This window comes from Vigna umbellata, chromosome 4 (assembly GCF_029865625.1).
Source record: "Vigna umbellata cultivar VRB3 chromosome 4, Vumbellata_1.0, whole genome shotgun sequence".
In the NCBI taxonomy this organism is placed as follows: domain Eukaryota; kingdom Viridiplantae; phylum Streptophyta; class Magnoliopsida; order Fabales; family Fabaceae; genus Vigna; species Vigna umbellata.
In genome coordinates this window covers 66,030,885-66,053,726 of record NC_142168.1, presented here as the reverse complement: position 1 = coordinate 66,053,726, position 22,842 = coordinate 66,030,885, and the positions used below count along the sequence as shown (strand labels likewise).

The following is a 22,842-nucleotide window of genomic DNA, read 5'->3' as shown; positions in this document are numbered from 1 at the left end:
ACTTCATATTTAAGATTTAAGATCAAACAAAAGCAACATATGCAATACTCAAGATAATACAAAACAAAAATGTAACTCCCCTTACCTTTATTCCAGACTTAATCTCCTCCTCTGAAACCGTTCTCCGAAAACTTCCAGAATTTCCCCTCTACAACTAGAATTTCCTCCAACTCTCTTCTCTCACAAATTTTTCTAGAATTTTGGTGTAAGTTTCAGCCTTCCCTCCCTTGCTATTTATAGCCAAAAAATTTTACTATTCATTTTTTACTATTCATTTTTTTACTATTTATTTTTACTATTCATTTACTATTACAAAAATATTATTTTAATCACCATTTTCTAAATTCTTATCTCTGATGATTCAATTCTACGAAGAGTGTTTATCTCTTCCAAAATTTTAATTTTTTTTTTACTATTCACTTTTTATTATTCACTATTCACTTTTTACTATTCAATTTTCTTAAAAATCCTAAATAAGTTATCAAAAATTTGAACCTCTCCTTCTAGAATTACTATAATTTTATATCCAAATTTTACATTTTTCTATCCATTAAAATTATTATTACTAATAAAATGCTAAAATTTACTATTATAAATATTTTTCATGGGTCTTACAAGACTTGTCAATTTGATTATTTTACATAGTTTGATTCTAACTCTTGTGAATTGGAATCAAAATTAAAAATATCTACAAAACCAAAAAGTCTATAGAAAAAAGTTTATAAATATGTGGGACAAGGTTAGAAGTGATAATTTGTTAAGCAATTAATAACTAGTTTTTTTTCTGTCATTTCTTTTAACCAGTTTAATTTTCTTTTATTAATATATATCTTTAAATTTTATATAATTAAAATAATTTTAAATATATTGTCTTATATATATTTGTCCAAAATATATATGTAAAATTGTCTTTTATATATTTTTTCGGTTAAGTTAAGACGAGGATGTCACCTGTGAAGTTTCTGTCCCGTAGAACGTTTTCTCTACTCCTAGTTCTGTGTGACCAATCGGTAAAAGGTAGTACCATGCAAAATACACTCTGACGCTTAAGTCATAATCTTTCTCTAAGGTTTATGATAATTTAATTATGAGTCAAAAGTGAGTTTACCTCAAAATTAAACCCCTATTTATAAATTTATGAGAATCTGACAAATTAATTTACCTCTTAATGGTCATTAATGCCAACCTTAACCACTCATCAGTAGTCCTTGTAATTAATATTAATTGCGCATTAACTTTGCTTAACTATTGTTGGGACCGAACGACTGTGAGACTCTTTCATGTGCTTCGACCGCCCGGTCCTTTGAAGCCAATATGCCATCCTACCCGATCGGAGGGCCGTAAACTCATAGTAATATAGGTCCCCTAAGCCCTAGCAAAATTTGATATTGCGTAGGGTTTATTAAACTCCACCGATCGGGGAAGACTCTTAGCTTTCGCGGCCATGACAGTTCACCAAACGTCATGTCCCTTCACGATTTGCAAAATGACGGGAATAACGGAAGCCGAAGAGTCACAATTGTAAAAAAGGGCGGGAAAAGGTAGAAAGTGTAACGTCACAACGTTTCAACCGTCATATCTTTTCCCTTAGGACGTCCCAGATGGGTTCGATGAACCGCCTTTACCATTTATAAATAGTGGTAGGGTCATCCCATATTTTCACTTTTACCCTCGAGCTCTCTGTCACTTGAGGATAGTGATTACAATGAGGTGGATATAAATGTGGATTACACCGGCGTGTGGAATGGAAGGTGTAAAGCCTAGCCCGACGTCACCGATTACGACTGGGCTCCTTATGGGGTGAAGCTTTATGCTACCTTTGTCGTGCGCTAAAGGAGCTGGTCAGTAGGGTTAGCTTCGTGAAGGCGGTCGGCGATGCTGATTTCTTTAAGCTGGCGCTCTACTAGTTAAACGAGCGGGCGTGTCACGGTCGGAAAGGGTATGCCTCGGATTTTTTTTTCTATGCATATTCCACCTTGTTCCATGACCTAAAAGTCCTCTTGCCCTTTTCAAACTTTCAAATGGGCGTTTTGGGGTAACTCAACGTGGCTCCCACCCAACTTCATCCGAACGGTTGGGCTTTTATGCAAGCTTTCTCGGTCGTCCGCCGCTCTCGCCCTTCGTCCCACTCCTTCTTCATTTCTCTACTTTTTTCCGAGTCATGTCGCACCTCAACCAACCTTGATTTTTCCTTATCTCGATCAAGGAGAGACAACTTTTTATGTTGTTCAACACATCGTACAAAGATTTCAAGGGAAACTTCCTCAAGGTTGTTCCTTTGGAGGTCGGTCATGCCTATTTCTACATTTCGGACGGCCAGCCTAAGTTTCCCTTCTATTGGATCGACCGTCCTATGAAGGTGATTTCATGGCCCAAGTCTTCAATGTTATCGGACGAACTGGAGTTAATAATCCAGCTAAATCAGCTACTCCTCAAGTCCTCCTCTCGAAAGCTCATAGGCTTCTTAGACTCTAAGGGTCTTCACAATAAAGTGTTTGGTAAGCTACTTTTGACGTCTTACGTCGAGTAGTCATTTGTAACTTACCTAAATTTCTTTTTGTTATGCAGATTACCTGACCGTGATGGACCCAACAAAGAGTAGTACCTACGCCCGGATGCTTGCCCGTCGGGGAGAGGATTTGAAGAAGTTTCGCGAAGGGTGTTCCACCCGTTCGGTCAGATGAACCATCTACAAAGAGTTTCCAAGGCCTACAAGGCTCTTCTCCTTGCAGAGGCAATTTTATTGCAAAATTAGCTAAGTGTTGCCCTCGCACAGAGCCACGCAGTTCAAACTGTAATCCAAACTCGAATAGCTCCACCGACCAACGTACAATCCTTCGCCAAATTTGGCTTGCGCAAAATCTTAGCAATGGGATGATCGGTTCTCACCACTACCTGATGTCCCTGAAAATAGGGCCTCAATCGTCGTGCGACTACAACAAGAGCTAAAGCAATCTTTTCAACTTGCTTATATATTGTTTTCGCATCTTGTAGCATTTTGCTGATGAAGTGGATGAGTTTGAACTGTGGGCTTTCCTGCACAAAAGTCACACTCACTGAGTAAACTTTAAATACCATTAGTTTCATTATGATAAATGCTCGTGTAATACTATGTTAAAAGATATTTCAACTTAATTCAATATTATATAAATGACTTATAAAATAAAATTTGCGATTATTTATATTATCAAATAATTTTATTTTTAATATATATGTTTCAAATTATAAGATATAAGTGAGGTGCAAACCTCACCTTACAAGCCGGTTTTGTGTGGTTGAGTTAGGTTTAAATTCACTTTCTAATATATTAAAGCCATGGTTAGAGCTTATCCTAGCAAGTTCTAAGTGAGCATTTATGTTTCCACCCGTTGTCGAGCCGCTCACTTTCTAATAAGACATAAAATTTTCAACCATTTTTACTATCTTTTATAGAAAAAATGCATTACAAGAATATTTATAAGGATTGATTAAAAAGAAAATTGAGGGATAAGACATGAAAACGAAAGAAAACTGGGAAGTGCAGTGGTAAGTGATAGTGGTGCAATGAAAAAGTTTTGGGATTCATAAGAAAGAGGGAGAAAGTGAGATGAAAGCAAAGATAGCACAGACAGAAAGGTCTGCTGCGTTGTAGGAGAGCAGAGGAGAGAAAAAAACTTAATGTCGTTTGTATGTATTGAACGGGAGGGACTTGATTGAGACAAATTTTACCAAGTAGAGATGCAATTGACACTTTTTTAAAATGATAAACCAACTTGACATACTTGAGTGAAACTGAGGATAAAATAAATAATTAAACCAAATGTCTTAAATTTAACATGCTTACATACAATATATTTGATCTTAAAATTAAAAATAATTTTTTAATAATAACAACTTCTCTTAAAAAATAATTTAATTGTCATAATTAAATATCAATTTAATATTAGTATTTTTCAAGTTAAAAAATTAAATGTTAAGTTTGAATATTTTGGGTTTGTATTATGTTAAAACTCCATTAAAATATTTTTTTAATAGACTGTATAAACTAATATATTTTTTTTGTTTGACAAGAAAGTTATATAAAAATAAATAAAGTATGAAACAAAATTATTAAAAAATCCCCAAATAACAAAAGTTATTTAAAACTTTATTCTAATTTAGATACTATTTCAACTAATTTAGATTTTTTTAACAAAGAATACATTTAGTTAGAGAATATGTTTGAAGTGATAACTTGAGTTTTGAGTTTTGAGTTTTGTTTTTTTGTTGTTTTTGTTTTTTTAATAAAAGTTAGCAATTAAATATTTGATATGTTCATATGATATATGAGAAATATATATATATATATATATATATATATATATATATATATATATATATATATATATATAAAGTGTTATTTCATACGTGAAAATTATTATATATGACTATAATATAAAAATATAAAATGTATATTTTATTTAATATATAAAAACTCAAAAAGTATGAAATGTTATTATATATTTTATTTAATAACATAACAAGTACGATATAAAAATACTGATTTATATATAGTAAAATTATAACATATTAAACTATCTAATAAAATATATAATTTTATATGTATAGATAAATGATATCGTTTCTAAAAGATAATTAAAGTTTTGTATTGGGACTAAACCCACCTTAACCCTAACCCTAACCCACTTGAGAGGGGGTTATGTGGGTTAGGGCTTTTATTTAGCCCCCACTTGAGGGTCTTCCTAACAGAAGGCTTTTTCAAGAGTGAGTTAGGGCTGGCTCATGGACCATGAGTCAAGTTGACAACTCTACGTAATAGTAGATGTCATTGTAGACAAGAGTGACTTGGATGTGACAACGAAACTCACAAAGGTTAATGTGATTGATGTAGCATTGGTCAACATTAACGAGACATCTCCTCCTTTGCTCATCTTCCCATGCGTAAGATATCAACATTGTAATCATAGCTCATCATTACACATCTTTGCTAAAGTCGTTATCAGAGGTATGTGGAAAGCGTCGTTGGCGTTAATCTCATCAACCATTGCATGAAACCCTTATTTGTAAAATTGTGTATATCTAAAGCTGAATTAGGAAATAAAGGTATAAAAGATGGATGAAAAGGAAGGAAAACAAAGAATAAAATTGGAAGTTCTTAGGTGAGGGTTGAATGAAGGTTATTAATAGTGGTGAAGAGGCAAAGAGGAGAATGATGGAATGTAGAGGTATTGGAAATGTGTTTGTTTTCTTTATTTTTTTTATTGGTGTTGGAAGAGATGAATATAGTGAACAAAACTTATGAAGAGGATATAGAGGCAAAGGGAAGATATTGTGTTGATTTATGGTTGTATTGAAGGGAGGAAGAAGATGAAAATGTTGTTGATGAAAATAGTGGGTGGAGAAGAAAACTAGAGGTAATGAGAGGTGATGAAGTGTAAAGACCTAAAACATGGTATTTTAGAAGTGGTAGTAGTTTAAAAATAGTAAGACTTGATTATTTTAATATTAAATAATTTTAATATAAATAATTTCGTTATAAACGAGTTTCATTATTTTAAGACATATCATCTCTCTAGAAACCACTTTTCTAGAGTTCTCTGACTTCTCTCTAAGGGTTCTCGCTCCCTATTTACTGTTTGAAGATCGGAGATCGCCCGAGTGATCATCACGGTGAGATCTTCAAGTCTAACTGTTTAGTTTCTCAAATAGAGTAAGTTAGTTTTCTGCTCCTCTTTTTGAGTCTGTTTTGTTTTCCTTGCTTACTAGCCTTTTTTGTGTTACATGTGAAGTTTGAGTCTTCTATAGATTCTCTATTGATCAGTGGTTCTAACGGTGTACCCTGATCGTGTTTCTATGGTTCATAGGAGCATGTAGGTCTTCTTGTGCGTTTGAGGTTGTTTTAAGTTTTCTAGAGCGATTGAGTCATCTATCATGTAAGGGAAGCTAATTTATTTGATGTAGATTTGGTAGACATGTTATATTTGATGTTTGTATGATGATTGATGATTGATTTGTGAAATTTAATTGAATTGTGAAATTTGGTAGGTTTAGTTGCTTGAAAAAGTGGTGTGTTATATTGAAACTTATGAATGGTGGTGTGTAGTTGGTTTACTAATGCGAAATTTATTTATTGATGAATTTGGGAATGTAGATTTGGTAACTCTGAGTCGATGAATTGTTACAAAATTTTGATTTGGAATAAATTAGAAGAAGGGTGAGTTTTGAACAATAAATAAGGGTCTTGATAGATCAAGTTCTAAAATCATGGTTTTGGGGAAATTCTACAGTTTCAGAAACTATCTTTAAGTCATTTAGGACTTAGTTGATCTTTTATTTTGCTAAAATTTGGTGATAAGCGTATGGTGGTAAACGTCTGGTGGTAAGCATCTAGTGGTAAGTGTCTAGTGGTAAGTGTCTAAAGGTATGTCTTGTGGTAAGCGTATGGTAGTAAGCGCCTAGTAGTAAGCATCTAGTTATAAATGTCTAGTGGTAAGCGTGTGGTGGTAAGCCTCTGGTGGTAAGCGTTTGTTGTTAAGAGTTTAGAAATAACTAACTTGCTTGGAATCTCAAATTTGGGGTTTTGAACATAAGTTTTGGATGTTCTTTAGGTCGTTTTGGGGGAGGGGGGGGGGTTAGACCATTCTCGAATTGTTGAAGATTTCCAAGCTGTTTTCCCTACCTAGTGAGTGTATCGAGTTGTTGTGAAGAAAATTGTGTTATTGTGTGGTTGTTGTTTCCAGAATATTATAAATGATTTTATACTTGAAATACTTTGAGAAAGTGATGATAATGATGATTGTTATAAGGTGATTAATTAAGATATGTATATGTATACATGTGACGTAATTCCATATAACTCTTTGGGAAATCCTTGGTGGATGTTTCAAGTAGTGTATGTATTATTGTAGGAGCTCAGTCTTGGGGGTTATCTTGACACTCCAATAACCATCAAGTCTCAAGCAGAGAGGGATGGGTTATATCGTGAGGAGTAGTAGGAGGTTCTAGTTTAGGAGCCTTACCATTTGGTAAAGGGCATTTAAATAGACTAACCTTGTATGGTAGTCTTGAGTGGGTAAGTTGTTTCACCATACAAGTACAAAACCCGCCATAGTTTGACAATAATACATGTATCCAAATGTCTAGTATAAATGTTTAATATGTTTAGGTGTGGTGCTTGTTTGAAAAGAAATGTCATATGCTTCTAGTGAATCTTATGATTGATTCTTTTACAATTAGCTTACCCTTCTTCTTTTGTGGTTTGTTATATTTGTTGTATGTTTGGATGATTACCTGACTAGTGAAAAACAGAGATAGATGATGTTTTTGTGGAGCAAACACTAGGAGGAAATGATGTGGATTTATAGATACTTTAGTTTAGATGTTTTCTTTTAGTAACTTTAAGGATAATATTTGTAAATAGTTTTGAATTGAAAATTTGTATATAAAACTTGATTTATAGTTATATTTAAATAATTGTAATGTTACTTTATACTTTCTTTCTGTATGATAATTGTTCTAGTTTATTAGACTTGTGATGTTTTCTAAATAATAAATGAAATGTTACAATTATATGTATTTTTGTGGTGGTAAGTGTGAGATGTTGGTAAAAAGAAATAAAAGAAGGTCAAAAACTTTTTATTTTTTAAACCTTAAAAAGTTGAGTTAAATTTTATAAAAATAATTTTTATTCAAAATAATAAATTTCATCACGTCCAGTTACATATTTGTGAGAGCTTAAGTAGAAAATTTTTGATATATGGAATAAATTTTAATACCATTAGAAATAAGAAACTAAATTTATTATTTTGAAAATTAAAAAACTAAATAAAATTAAAGTTTTGAACATGGATTATTCGAAAATTTTCAAGATAATATGATGATGAAAAATATATTTAACCTTTTTTATTTACATATTCATATTTATATTGTATTTGTTTTTAACTCAAATAGTTCTCACTTAATATATTTAACATAGTTTCGTCAGATACCATTCTTTTCCTCGTAATTTCGTTGTCATCGTCCACTTCTATAAAGTTGCAAAATATGGCACAACTATTTATTATTATAATATAAATAAAGCCACGAATTGCACGATGTTTGGCATTTTTAAAATATAAAATGGCTTTGATGGATGACGCCGATCATTGTGGAGGACCATTCCAAAAGTATGCAACTTTAGGAAGGAACTAGCTTTAAAGGCGTGGCAAAATTTGACAAGTAAATAATATTTTACTATTTAAAAATAGTTCACTTTAGCTGTTATTAATTTTTTTTTTTTTTAACTTTACGAAGGTGCTGTTTTTTTATCTAGATGTTAATCATGTTTATATAATTAATTAGTTTTCTAACTTTTAAGGAATTGTTAAACAATGTACTAAAATTGCACACGACTATGTTAGAAATTTTATAATTTCTCAATTATTTAGTGTGAATTACATATGATATTAAAACATTTATATTTAAATGAGTTTAATTGATCAATTTGTTGGAAGTCCCCACATCGACTAAAGATAAAATCAATTTATAGTATATAAGTAGATACAAACTTCATCTTACAAGCCGATTTTGTGGAATTGAATTAGACTTAAAATTCACTTTGGTGTATTGGGAGTTTACATTGACTAGAGATAATTAACAAAGAAAAGACGCAAACGAAGAATAGAGAAAAATCTCAGTGCATACTACCTTATTTTTGTTGGACTCTTGTGAATATAAAAGATGAAAATATAAAATAAAGTTTTATTCACTATCCACTAGATAATAACTGAGGCTATTAAATGGCATTACAGGAGTATAGAAAACTGTAAAACTGACTATGCGGATATCTAGCTAACGTTTCCTAATAATACGATGGACTTATTCAAAACCTAACGGTCCTTAATCACGTGGGACCACTATATCACTTATTAACAAATCCCCCCTTAATATTAGTTTATAACAGATTCTGCGCACACTCCAGTGATTTGCGTAACTTCAGGAAGGTATCCAACTTCAATGGTTTGGTCATAATATCAGTCATTTGTTCTTGTGTCCCACATTGGATCATCTTGACAGTTCCAGTTTTGGTAAGATTTCGAAGGAAGTGAAATCGGACATCAATATGTTTACAACGACCATGCATTACTGGATTTTTTGAAAGCTTAATAGCATATCTACTGTCACAATAAATTACAGTAGTAGCTTGGTTTTGCATACCACACAATTTTTCCAACACCCTTTTCAACCATATGGCTTGACAAGCACATGATGTTGCACTTATAAATTCTGTCTCTGTAGTTGATAAACTTATAATTGGTTGTTTCTTTGATGACCAAGAAACAACAGCTGAACACAATAAGAAAACATAACCAGAAGTACTTTTTCTATCATCTAAATCACCTGCATAATCACTAGCAGTGTAAGCTAGAAGTTCATTGTCTCCTTTTTTATAGAAAATCTCAAACTCAGTTGTTCCCTTTAAATATCTGAGCACTCGTTTGGCTGCCATTAAGTGCATTTCAGTAGGATTCTCCATGTACCTGCTAGTTAAGCTCACCACAAACATCATATCGGGTCGAGTAGATGTTAGATACATAAGACTTCCTACAATTTGTTTATAATAAGTCGTATCAACCTTTACACCAGAAATGTCCTTTGTGAGTTGAACACCAGGAACAATTGGGTTTTGTACTGGATTGCTTTTATCCATTCCAAACCGTCGCAATATTTCTAATGCATATTTCTTTTGACATAAGAAAATGCCATATGTTCGCTGCATTACTTCAAGACCCAAGAAGTACCTCATTTTACCAAGGTCTGTCATGGCAAATTCATGTTTCATGAAGCTTTTGAACTTTTCAAACATCAACTCATCATTGCCAGTAAAAATAAGGTCATCAACGTACAAACTAACAATTAATATGGTACCTTCCTTTTCTTTCTTTATAAAGAGAGTATGCTCATAGTCACACTTCTCAAATCCTTCCTTCAAAAAATATGCTTTTATGCGACTATACCAAGCGCGTGGTGCTTGTTTAAGCCCGTAAAGGGCTTTCTTCAACTTATATACTTTATGCTCAGCCCCTTTTTGCTCATAACCACAGGGCTGGTCTACATACACGGTCTCATCCAATTCTTCATGCAAGAAGGCTGACTTTACATCTAGCTGATAAAGTATCCATCTCTTTTGAGCTGCAAGTGCTACCACCAAGCGAATTGTCTCCATGCGGGCCACTGGTGCAAATACTTCAGTGTAGTCTACTCCATACTCTTGTGAATACCCCTTCACAACAAGTCTAGCTTTGTACTTGTCCACTTCTCCACTCTCTTTGAGTTTGGTCTTATAAACCCATTTTACTCCAACTTTCTTTGCTCCTCCAGGTAGTTCCATCAATTCCCATGTGTCATTCTTGTTTATTGCTTTCATCTCCTCATCCATGGCTTTCCTCCACTTTGGAATTTGTACAGCAGCTGCAAAGTTTGTGGGGTCACGTTCACCAGCTGCAAACATAGTCAAATTAGTTTCTGAACTGTCTTCAAAGAACCCCTCTCCGGTTTCATAGTCTGCCATCCAACACGATGGTCTTCTACACCTTTGAGAAGGACTAGTGGTATTTTCTACTGTCATGCGATCAGAGGAAACAATACCTTCTTGTGAGATATTAGGATCATGTTCTAAGGTATCATGGCACACCTGATGTTCGACATCAATAACCTCGTGATCATCATTTGCATCCATATCTTGATCATCCCATTCTAAATCACATGAGACGACTTCTGCATACTTCTTATCCCAATCCCAACCTTTATCTTCATCAAACACAACATCCCTGTTGATGATGATCTTTTGTGAAGCTGGATCATAAAGTTTATAAGCTTTTGATACTTCACTTACCCCCAATAAAACACAACATTTACTTTTATCATCTAGCTTGGTACGTGTAGCATCAGGTACATGAACATAAGATAGACATCCAAAAACTCAAAAATACTTAACTGAAGGCTTGACTCCACTCCAGGCTTCTTCTGGCGTTTTATTTCTCATTGTGGGACTCCGATTCAAATATGTACAGATTAAGTGGCAGCTTCAGCCCAAAAAGTTTTAGGCATTTTTTTTCCTGAGAGCATACTTCGCACCATATTCATAATAGTTCGATTCTTGCGTTCTGCAATCCTATTCTGTTGTGGAGTGTATGCAGTTGTAAGTTGCCGACGAATACCATTGTCAGAGCAAAAATTGATGAAGTCTTGAGAGATAAATTATCCCCCTCTATCAGTGCGCAAACTTTTGATTAATGAGTTAGCTTCTTTTTCAACATGAACTTTAAAAATCTTTAAAATAGAAATTGCAGTTAAGAAATAAATCCAAGTCTTCCTACTAAAGTCATCAATGAAGGTAAGCAAATAACTTTTTTTTCTGTTAGAGATAGGTGTGCTTGGTCCACATATATCTGCATGAATTAGTTGCAAAACCTGTGTAGCCCTCCAATTACTCTTCTTTGGAAACAAATCTCGTGATTGTTTCCCAATCAAACAATCCTGACACAGTTTAGTTGGTACTTTCATCATTGGTAAACCATATACCATATCTTGCTGGTAAAGCGTATTTAACCCTTGAAAACTCAAATGCCCATATCTGCAATGCCAAAGATGCATTTTATCCTCTGTAACAGTGTGGAAACAAGTAGACTTGGCTGAGAGAGACCTGACATGCAGTAAATACATGCGATTGGAGGATATTTTAGTTTCTATAACTAAGCCATGCTCAGGATGAAACACTTTGCACTTGCCATGTTTGAACAGAATACTAAGTCCATTTTCTTGTAACTGACCAATACTGAGTAAGTTGTTCCTTAAATCTGGCACAAAGAAGACATCAGTAACGATATAAGCGGTCCCATTCATGTGTAACCAAACATTGCCTTTGCCAACTACTGTCATACTGGAATTATTGCCAGGTTTGACTGAATCTTGTAAGTTTCATCAAGATCTAAAAAGTATTCCTTCTTTCCGCACATGTGGTTACTACATCCAGAGTCAAGAAACGACACAATGTCCTCTGTTGCCTTGGTTATGTCTTTGTGGACCATCAATAGCATTTCCTCTTCATTCTCAACATAGTTGGCTTCTCTCCTTTGGTTTGAACATTCCCAACTGAAATGTCCAAGTTGGTGACACGTATAGCACTCCATAGTGAATTTATCAAATCTTTGTCTACTGCGTCCTCTGTCGCGTTCTCTTCCTCGTCGTCCAAAGCCTCCACGACCACCACCACGATTGTGCCACTGTTTTGTCTGTTGATTTTCATGAGCAATTTGCAAGGCTTGCTCTTCCATCACCTGAGATGTTGACGTCATGCCTAGTTCATGTACAAGGAGACTACTTTGTAATTCATTAATGGTCAGTGTATCAGTATCTTTAGACTCCTCAACGGAACACACAACATAATCAAACTTAGGAGTCATGGATCTCAAAATTTTCTCAACAACTGCAACATCACCTTTGTCTTCACCATTAGCTTTCATCTTGTTGGCGATAGTAAGTGTGCATGCAAAATAATCATTCACAGATTCTCCCTCCTTCATGTGAAGGATTTCAAATTCTCTTCTAAGTGCTTGCAATTGGGCGTGCTTGACGCGTGAAGTGCCATGATACTTCTGTTTCAATGAATCCCATATCTCCTTTGATGTATCTTTCTTAAGAATTGTTTGTAGGACCGAACGATCTAATGCTTGGAATAGATAGTTCTTCGCCTCCAAATCTTTTAATTGTTGATCATCAATGTTCTTTTTCTGTGTGTCGGTGAGCGTTGTGCCTTTTGCAAAATTCAGGTATTCCATTATGCACCAGCCCCCAATACTCCTTTGAATGCAAGAAGTTCTCCATGAGCAGTGTCCAATGGTCGTAATGCCCGTCAAACTTCGGTATAACAAACTCCACAAATGAGCTTTCCGACGTCATGGCTTGTTATGCTAAGAAGACTGTGGCTTCTATTTATGATCAGGCCCCGTGATGGAGCTCTGATACCACAATGTTGGACTCTTGTAAATATAAAAGATGAAAATAGAAGATAAAGTTTTATTCACTATCCACTGGATAATAACTGAGGCTATTAAATAGCATTACAGGAGTATAGAAAATTGTAAAACTGACTATATGGATATCTAGCTAACGTTTCCTAATAATACAATAGACTTATTCAAAACCTAACGGTCCTTAATCACGTGAGACCACTATATCACTTATTAAAAATTTTATTAATGTGAACAATAAAGTTAATTTATAATATATAAGCGATTGCAAACCTCACCTTACAATTTCTTTTTTTTTCCATTTGATGAGAAACATCAAGTCTTGTCTTAAAAAACGTTGTTACATAAATTTTTCTCATCAAGTCTACTAATGTAAAGTCAATATTATTTGGTTATTTTCTTTCCAAAAACCTTTATTGAATATTATTTTTTTAGAAAATCTCAAATAAATGGTTATGAATAATAAGTTTTTTTATTGTTTCTTAACTTTTATTCTCTTCTTTGTCTCTGTCTTCATTTGAGGTTCACAGGAAATTTGGAAATATTCTTTAGAGACTTCTCTTCTTTCTTCAAAAATAAATGTCTAAGGAAGATTAATCATAATTATAAATGTTTTCACTAATTTTTTATACATAAGATGAAAAAACATTTTGGTTTTATTTTCTCTCTAGCACTAATTAAACGATACATCACATAGAGTTTTCTACCTTTTTCTTTGATAATAATAGTAATAGGTCACATAGAAGTTAAATGTTTTAAATTTTAATTTTCCTGTAAAATATTTTTCATCTTTTCCTTTTCTATTTGGTGTCTAATGATAAAATCTTGAATGATTTATGGTTTAGAAAATGTTTTAGTATCGATCACTGGACATGTTTGGAGGAGGGGAGTCCAAAGAAATTATGTCCATGATGCAAAGTACAAGAAGAGACAATATAGCGTACCATTTTTTCCATGTCTTCGAGATTACTAACATGAGATAGGTGCTAGTCATGGAGTAATTTCACACGTCATATGCAAATAATCTATGCCAACATTTTCTACATGGCTTCTGTTGTTTTAACTTAATAAGTATCAATTTTAATAAAAGTAAATATTATATCCACATTAAAATAATTTACTCTCTTTAAAATAATACATATAAATATTACTTTTTATATTATATTTCTTAAAAGTAGTTATTATAAATTTTATTATTATTTTTTCAAATAAACAAGAAGAAATGAAAATAAAAAATGAGAGTAAAAAATGTAAATTGAACACAAGAATTCTTTGTTTGTTAGCAACAAGCAGGGATTTTAGAAGGTTGTCAACACTCATTTAACTAGGTGTTCAATCATACACCTCCAAAGTTACTACAAAGTTATTATTGTTACAAAGATAACAAAATTAATATGTAAAAGCAAAACATAAATCAATTCTTTTTTATATAAATAATAAGAAAAAAATAAATACACAAAACAGGGAAAAGAGAAACCAATCAATGTTAGAACCTTTTCAACGTGGGAAAACTTCAATAGGAAAAACTCCTGGACTTTATTCTTAAAAAAATTTCACTTATAATATTTGATGACTACAACAAACATTTTCTTGAAGTCTTTAAAGATTATTAGCAAATATTTTTTCACCAACAATGCAGTAATACCCAAGAATAAATAGTGAACCAAAAACCTGAAATGTGATACTATTCTTATTACTTTGAAATGACAAACTTCCTCAACTTTCAGTCTCCAATGTACTCATCCTCTTCCTTCTTAGTATTCGTTCTTAGTACGATGAATGTGTGTTGTGTTTACAGAAAACACTCTGACGTCACTAGTGCAATGAACGAAAATGGCATCGGTTAGTTTCGTTTATGCGCACCGGTTTTACAACCGAAGCATATAGAGGCGAGGTAAAAAGGATAAGTTTAATGCCCCGGTTCTGAACCGGGTAAAAAATGATTGGTTTTCGTCTCAGTTCTCTTTTGAACCGAGTCAGTATCTTAAAAAATTCAATAAAAAAAATTTCAGAACCATTTTCTGGGTCTTTTCCTTAATCCTTGAATACAGCAGTCATGTCTCAATGTAGAATTCGAACTCAAGCATTTTCAGTTATAATTCCAAAACACAAACCAACTCCAAAAATCAGAATAAGGATACATCACAGAGCAGATAAAACCAAAAATCAGAAAATCAGAGTAAGGATACATCACAGAGCAGATAAAACCATCATAACAAATGGAAAAAAATGACAAAAAATCCTCATTGACGCTGCCATCTTCGGCCCCCATTTCCCAGCATAATATTTCAAGATAGCTCCTTCCTTCTCCCCCATTTCCCAGTACAAAGAAGTCACCTTTTCAATTGGTAGAACCCAGCCGTCATCCTCATCGACGCTGCCATCCTCGGCCTTCGAAGCAGAGCCGGACAGTCCCACAACAGCTTCATCCACGGTGGTTGAGGGCTCGGAAGGAGGCTGGACCGGGTGCTAGGCCAGCGGCTCCACCACTGGCACGGGCTGCACCAGGCAATTGGTGGTGGGGTTGGGGTTGCGGGGTGGGAGGCGTGACGGGTTGGGGTTGCGGGGTGGGAGGCGTGATGGGTTGGGGTTGCAGGGTGGGAGGCGTGACGGGTTGGGGTTGCGGGATGGGATGCATCCATGGCTTTCGGCAACGAAAACGGAGCGGCGACGTTGAAGGAGATGTGGCGACGACGGAGCAACGGAGTGGTGGCGACGGAGAGGCGGAGCGGCGGAGTGGTGGCTTTGAGATCTGAGCGTGAGCGAGAGAGAAGAAGAGGAAGAGTGAAGGAGATCTGAGCGTGAGCGAGAGAGAAGAAGAGGAAGAGTGAAGGAGATCTGAGCGTGAGCGAGAGAGAAGAACAGGAAGAGTGAAGGAGATCTGAGGGTGAGCGAGAGAGAAGAAGAGTAATATGTATCAGTATACTGCCTCGGGTTAATATTTACCTGAGGTAATAGAGGCATACTGACTCGGCTTCAAGATACCCGGTGCCTAAAGTTTCAAAAAATAATTAAAATTTAAAAATATATACGGGTTATATGCCTCGGTTGATGCGTAACAGATGTTGAAAAATTTTTCTGCTTCGGTTCTACTGATACCCGAGGTATATAAGTTGTCTAAAATTACGAAAATGTCACCGCGCTTTTATACGCTTCGGTTTCAGTAAAAGCGAGGCATATATAGCGCGTTAAAAAGCTTCTTTTTTACTAGTGCGTTTAAGTCAGTCTTAAACATCAACCAAGTATTAAGTGTAATTAATGAAAACATAAAAAAGATACCTCGATGATTTTGCTATTTATAATAATTTACCTTGTCTGAATTAGTGTTTGATCATATTCTGTTAAGTTTAAGAGTAGTTGGTACACTGTAAGTCGACAAGTAATTGGCCAAACCACTTGGTGATAGTCGTTGGACATATTTAAGTGCATGCACTTAGGCGTATTTGGTTATGTTTTGTATCATATCATCTTAGGATGAGACCAATGCTAATATGGCCAAAGGCTACTCAGCCATATACAGTTCACCATCTCCTCAGTCTTTTCATGACATGAGTGGTAGTTGGTCCTTAACTAGCTTATCAAACATGATGTGTTGTTAGTTTATAGTCATCCTGTAGAGTTTTACAAAGAAAATTTGTATCTTTAGTTATAACCTTACAGGTATAATAGTCCCCAGTCTTGAGGAGAGGTAGTAACAAAGAGGATGTAATAGTTTAGTGTTAGGGCTGATGTGGTGAGGAGGTGTAATGGCAAAAATTATGTGTGGTGTGTGAAACGATATATTGCTTGGAAAGGGAATAGTCATGACTTCTTGAATCGTTTAACCTAATTCACTCGGCCCCATTTGGGTGGAAGGCAAACTGTTACCAAAGTTGTTATAAATAAATACCTTATTTGACCTAATTCACCACCAAGTTTCAAAAGATTTCTCTAAGGCTGCAACTTGTGTGAGAAGAGTGCATCCTTTGAGAAGCACATTACTTTGAGAAATGGAGTACCTCTAATTCCTAAGGTATGTCTTGTACTGGTTCAAACATGAGTTCTGGTTCTAGGGGGAAAGAGAGATAGTAACAACAATGCTAGTATTAGGGTGTCGATATCGTCAAATGCGACCTCGTCCCTTAGAATGAGGTAAGAGATGAAGGTGGTCATAGAAAATAGGGAGGATCTTTCTAAGGAACATGTTGAGTTTGGGTTACCCAAGAAAGGAAGGTATGAGTGGATGAACACCTTTGTTAAAAGTCATTTCTTCAAGTTTAGGTGGTCTAGGATTTTAAACTCTTGGTTAAGCAACATCTATATTTTTTATAAAGGGTGTCGAAGGACATCGTATCTCTTACGACATTCATACCAAGAATACTTTGAAATAACCAACCAAGAAGTTCACCTTAGAAACTCTTTTCAACCATACTTCAAATACACAGATAACTTTAAGAATGAACCAGCATGTAATTCAATAGATACTTTTACACAATCCTCAAAGCCCTAACATAGTTCAAAGTTACCAAAAAGCAAAAGAAAAAGAAAGAAAGACTTAAAATAGCATCAGACAAGGTCACTAGCTTCCCTTACCTTAAGGAAAATTATCACAGCTCCAAGAACGCACCACGATTTCTTCAAACACACGGAACTCTATAGGAACACCTACAAATTACCAAAAAGAGATCAAAGAGAGTTCTTAGAACCTCTGATCAACAAGGACCTAAGAAAAAGAGATAAATTTCACATTCGACCAAAGATTCCTAGACTTTATCTCAAACTAAGAGCAAAAGAAAAAAGAGACAATTTCTAATCGTCAAACAGATGATCAGGGAGTTAAAATTTGTAGAGAGAAGAAAGAAAAAACTTGGAGAAATGTTTTAGAAACAGTGAATGTTTTAAATAATGAGACGAGTTTAAAAAACTCTATTTATATTATAAAATTATTTTAAACTAAAATATTTGATTTCATTATTTTAAAATACCTATTTACTCTAATACTCTAACTAACTTAGGTTCTTATAAATAATATACATAAAAAATCTTTAAAGGAAGTTACAAATCATTATAATTGAGTTATCTTCCATTATAGACTTATATATATTATTTAATTGGTTCCATTTATTTTATTCTTACTTCAAATACTATTTATATATACTTGAAAAGAAGAAGCACATACTCATAATTAAATACTTGTAATTAATAAAAATTGAATAATAATTCTTTTAGAAATTTCACAATAACTCCTTTCGGTATATTGATGCAATTTTCAAGTACGTAATTAAATTCGAAATAAAGTTAAAAAAATCAATTAAAATTAAATATCAATACGAGATGTCAACTAGTATGGTAAAGCTATTTTCATGGTTCAATTTTTTTTTTCATAAATCAAATTAGGGTGTTGCTCCCTCCACCACCACACCTTTCTCCTTCACCTCCCCAATTTTTTTTAATTCCAATTATATCCTCAGATTAAAATTTTTACTTTTACTATTTTAATTTATTTCAAACCTAGTTCTCCTACTTTACTCCCTGTACCCAATCTTTCCATCTCTCATTTCCGTTTAATAATTTGTCTTCTGTTTTACTCTGCAACCCCATTTGTCTTCTCCGTTTCACTTCTCCTCCTCCGTTTCTTTCTTCTTCATTTTCCTTACATTATTAAAATACATTAAAAATATATTCAAAAATAATAAATCAAAACATTTAAATTAAATTATTAAAATATTTCCAAAATAAAGAATAAACTAATAAAACAAACCCTAAAATAAAAAACGTAACCTTTAAACGGAGGTGACATCCTTCAACCTCCGTTTAAAGGTTACGTTTTTATTTTAGGGTTTTATTTGAAGGTTTATTCGAATACACACCTAGAGGAAGCAACACATGCACTGCACCACGAGAGCGACACTGCATCACGGAGGGAGACTGCTTGATAATTCTTTCCACCACCACCAATCTTTGCAACTTGTAGTATCTCACAGCGACCAAAGAAAAAAAGAGGAAGAAATATAATGTTAAAATGAAAGAAAAATATTTTACTCATGTACGGGGGACTATAATAGGTTATTAGTGGAATAGGTTGTGAATGGGTAAAATTAAAAAATAATAACCCTAAAAATAAAATTTTACTTAGAGGCAAAATAATAAATGGGAGGTGGAGGGAGAAAGGTGTGGTGGTGGAGGGAGCAACACCCATCAAATTAACATAGATATGATTAATTGTATACTTAAATTTAGATTTTTGAATTTTTTAAAAATGAAAAAAAAGGGTAATCACAATTTATAATTTATGTGAAATTTGAAAACATAAACAATGAATTAATTTAAACAAAAAATATACAACACTTTTAAAGTAGGAATTGGAATACGAAAATTATCTAAAATTAAGACAAGAAAATATACAACACTATTAGAAGTCAAAAATAAATTCACAATAATACATAGAAAGTTGTATCACAAATTCTTCATCAAGAAAGAGAGATAGGTTATTTTGGAAGTTACACTATGTAGGGATAATTTGGGTGGTAGTTGTGAAAAAAATTCACACAAATCAATTAGTAATTATAATTAAGCACATTCATCATCCACCAAATACATCATAACACTATTTTACACAAAGTGAAATTCAATCCATTTCACATTATATCTGTTTTTGCTGAACATCGAAATTTATATAATTGAACTCTTCTCGAAATACAATTTGTTGAGTTGAATATGCAAGAAAAACAAAGTGCAAAAAACAAAAAAAATTCACTCCTCCCCCAAATTTTTCCTATAATTTTTTTCTTCAAATCAAAATTCAGTTTTAACGTTTCAATTAATACATGTATTCAACCAAGATGATAAGTCAAAGAAAAAGTCATAATTTCATCTCAATCAATTCAACATCTCTATAATTTGTTCACAACAATTAATATTGAGATAATTAAATCACAATATTTCAAACTTTAATCCAATTGTTTAAGTCAAATTTAATCAATCTCAACACAATCAACGTTAAATTTCAAATTAAATTCCTTTAAAGCTCAAATATGTAATATAAGGCCATTCTTTTTTTCAATTCTAAGACTGTATTCGTATGTTGATTTTCTGAGAAGTTATTAAATAGACTACGAGCTATCACAGCAAGCAATTGTAAAATTGTTATTAAAAAAAAATTTCTTTAAATACAATTTTATAATATCTCCAATTTAACATCACATTATTTTTACGTACAAGCACAATCTTTATCATGCTTTTACTTCCAGCAGCGTGAGACGAGTACATGAGATTCCAACACCATAACTTTTACAAATAACAATAATAATATTTACAATTATTGTTAAAACAAAAATTAATACAACATGTTAATAAATTATTAAAAACAATAATATGTAATATCTAAATATTTAATTTGTATTTTTATACCAAATAAATTGTATTTTTTATTTATTACAATTATTTTTTAATTATTTATCAAATTTTAAAAAAAATTAACTAATAATTATTTATATTACTTTTAACATCAATGACAATTTTGTAATTTTTCTTTTTTATATATTAAAATTTTATTTTATATATCAAATCAATCAAATTATTCACAAACTTTCACAAATTTTACTCTTCAAATCTACATTTTCACCTTCAAATCTCTTAAAAAGAACAAGACAAACTTGTTAAGACAAGATCGTCTAAGAAAATTTTATTTTCAAGTTTAACATAACTATCTAACGAAATAGTGGTAAACGATATTCTAAACACTAAACATTACTCCAATTAGAGTTTACCTAAACACTAGTACATGAATCATGCCTAAACATTTAAGAACGTCTAACGCTTTTAACAAATGTACATAATAGTACTCTATTGTCAGTTGTGTTGTGCTCTCTTTTTTGGGTGCAAAGCATTAAAGTACCTAGCCTTATTCAAAAGTTCTACATTGGATTATAAGAACGTTAAGAGAGAAAGATATTCTGGAAATGTTTTCTTAATACTTTTTGTTTGATGCATACAAGCAACACAATTGCCTCTACAAAAAACAACATAGCATATGACCTCGTACCTAAAGGCAACCTATCCTACGTGAAAGTCAATGCTATGAGTAACATATATTTTTCGAAGAAGTCAACATAAAGAGGATTGCATGAGAAGACAAGAACAAAATTTATTATTGCTCTTACGCATTCAACATTCTCTCTCACTTACGTCGTCTAGAGTTTCTCTTTGAAAAAAAATTTATTACAAGTTTTAGATATTCATCGTATTGAAAATATATAATATCGAGTTATCATCTGTACTTGTTTTTCAAAAACACCTTGTTGTTTTTGTATATTTAGAAGAATTAAAATACTTGTTAGTTTAACTCAGTGGAGTTAAACGATTTAATCAATTGGACTAGTGTAAAACTAGGAATGGTCAAACTCGTTTGTAATCTCTTAAAGATTAGTTGAACTCCTTAAGAGTGCGTAAGAAAGAATTGGATGTAGCTTAGATCAGAGTGAACGAGTATAAAAATAAGTCTTCATCATTGTTTTCGTTTTAAAAACTTTTTAAAGGTTTATGAAAATCTTTAAGTGTTCAACACTACTTGCAGACTGTCTAACTCCTACAATAACAACTTATTTGCAAAAAAAGTTTTAAACTCTATTCCAATATCTTCTTTTCTAAAGTTTACCTGTGTTTCAAAACGTTACCTTCAAATCTACTTAAATTCATTACAATCTTCTTCAAATCCTAAGATCACACCTAAATGTCTTTGTTTAAAAGAAACTCTATTTCCTAAATAAGAAAATATGTTTAAGATAATATGTTTAAGATGGTGAAAAATTTACTTTAAAAAAAACTCTATTTCCTAGGTAAGAAAATATGTTTAAGATAATTTTTTTACGAAGTCTAATCTAATAAACAATGAAGTCGAACATAGATTCATATTTGCTCAACTCATCATAAATGTGTTGACCGAAAAACTACATGAATTAAACTAAAAAGAATTGTCATGGTCAAAATTTTATTTAATGACAAAATTCAAATAAAAATAAAATAAAATATTTTGAATATTCAATAAAAACAAATTTTTATAAAAATTTAATATTAAAATAAAAAAATTTAATATTTTGATTGTAATTTATTTATTTAGGTTGACTTCTTAGATGATTATTAGTATAATAAATTTACAGTATACTTTATGAATCACTCTAGTCTTATAATTTTTGTTGTTGTTTTCTTGCACATTCTAAAGAATCCACACTAGTTTTTTTTTTCGATTTTAATTTGATAATCAGTTTATTTTAATTATAAAAATGATAAAGAAAACTTGCTCTGGTTAGTATTATTATTATTATTATTATTTGTTTTTCGGTAACTACCAATTTTTTTCTTGTCTTGGATTGGAATTTCAACTCAAAAGTTGTAAAAGTCTCCCTATATTAATTGAGACATAAAGGACACACTTTTTAGAACATTTATTTCTATTATTAGGGAAAGTTATTAAAATAATAAAAAAATTGAATTATTAAACTGGAAATTGATTTTCATTATTTAATAGATTTTGTTTAATGTGTTCAATTTTGAATATTTCAAATAATTAAGAAAGGTCTCATTGCATTTAAATTTTTGAAAATAAGTTTTATTTAAATCGAAAAGTGAAGCTACATCGTCCTTCACTTTGGAACATCTAATTATTAGAAAAGTAAAATCAATAACTTTTAACTATAGCCTAATTAATGATGAGACAATAAGATAAAAATCATTACGCTTTTAAGATATGAATTTTAACTAAATAGTCATCACGATAATTTCCCTTTAATCCAAAGCTTAATGGGACTCACGAGTGTTGTTAAAAAGAAAAAAAAAAAGGGAAAAGCAAGTTCACGAGGATATATATGAATACATG

General features: G+C 32.4%; 1 protein-coding gene across 1 annotated transcript; it reads right to left on the bottom strand.

Moving 5' to 3' along the window:
* Positions 1 to 8,911: 8,911 nt before the first annotated feature.
* Positions 8,912 to 11,898, bottom strand: LOC148200988 (uncharacterized). Its single transcript, XM_088113107.1, has 3 exons — positions 11,451 to 11,898; positions 10,179 to 10,812; positions 8,912 to 9,509 (listed from the first exon to the last, which is right to left on the bottom strand). The coding sequence occupies exons 1-3, from the start codon at positions 11,896 to 11,898 to the stop codon at positions 8,912 to 8,914; spliced, it is 1,680 nt and encodes a 559-aa protein (XP_087969233.1).
* Positions 11,899 to 22,842: the final 10,944 nt, after the last annotated feature.

What these genes read in the sequence shown, in the direction of transcription:
- LOC148200988 (XM_088113107.1), bottom strand. Translation starts at nt 11,898, where the DNA reads ATGACAGTAGTTGGCAAAGGCAATGTTTGGTTACACATGAATGGGACC. An exon ending in AGATTTGTTTCCAAAGAAGA is followed by an intron (nt 10,813 to 11,450) that starts GTAATTGGAGGG and finishes TTTATGATCCAG; the next exon opens with CTTCACAAAAGATCATCATC. An exon ending in GCACCAGTGGCCCGCATGGA is followed by an intron (nt 9,510 to 10,178) that starts GACAATTCGCTT and finishes GTTTGTGGTGAG; the next exon opens with CTTAACTAGCAGGTACATGG.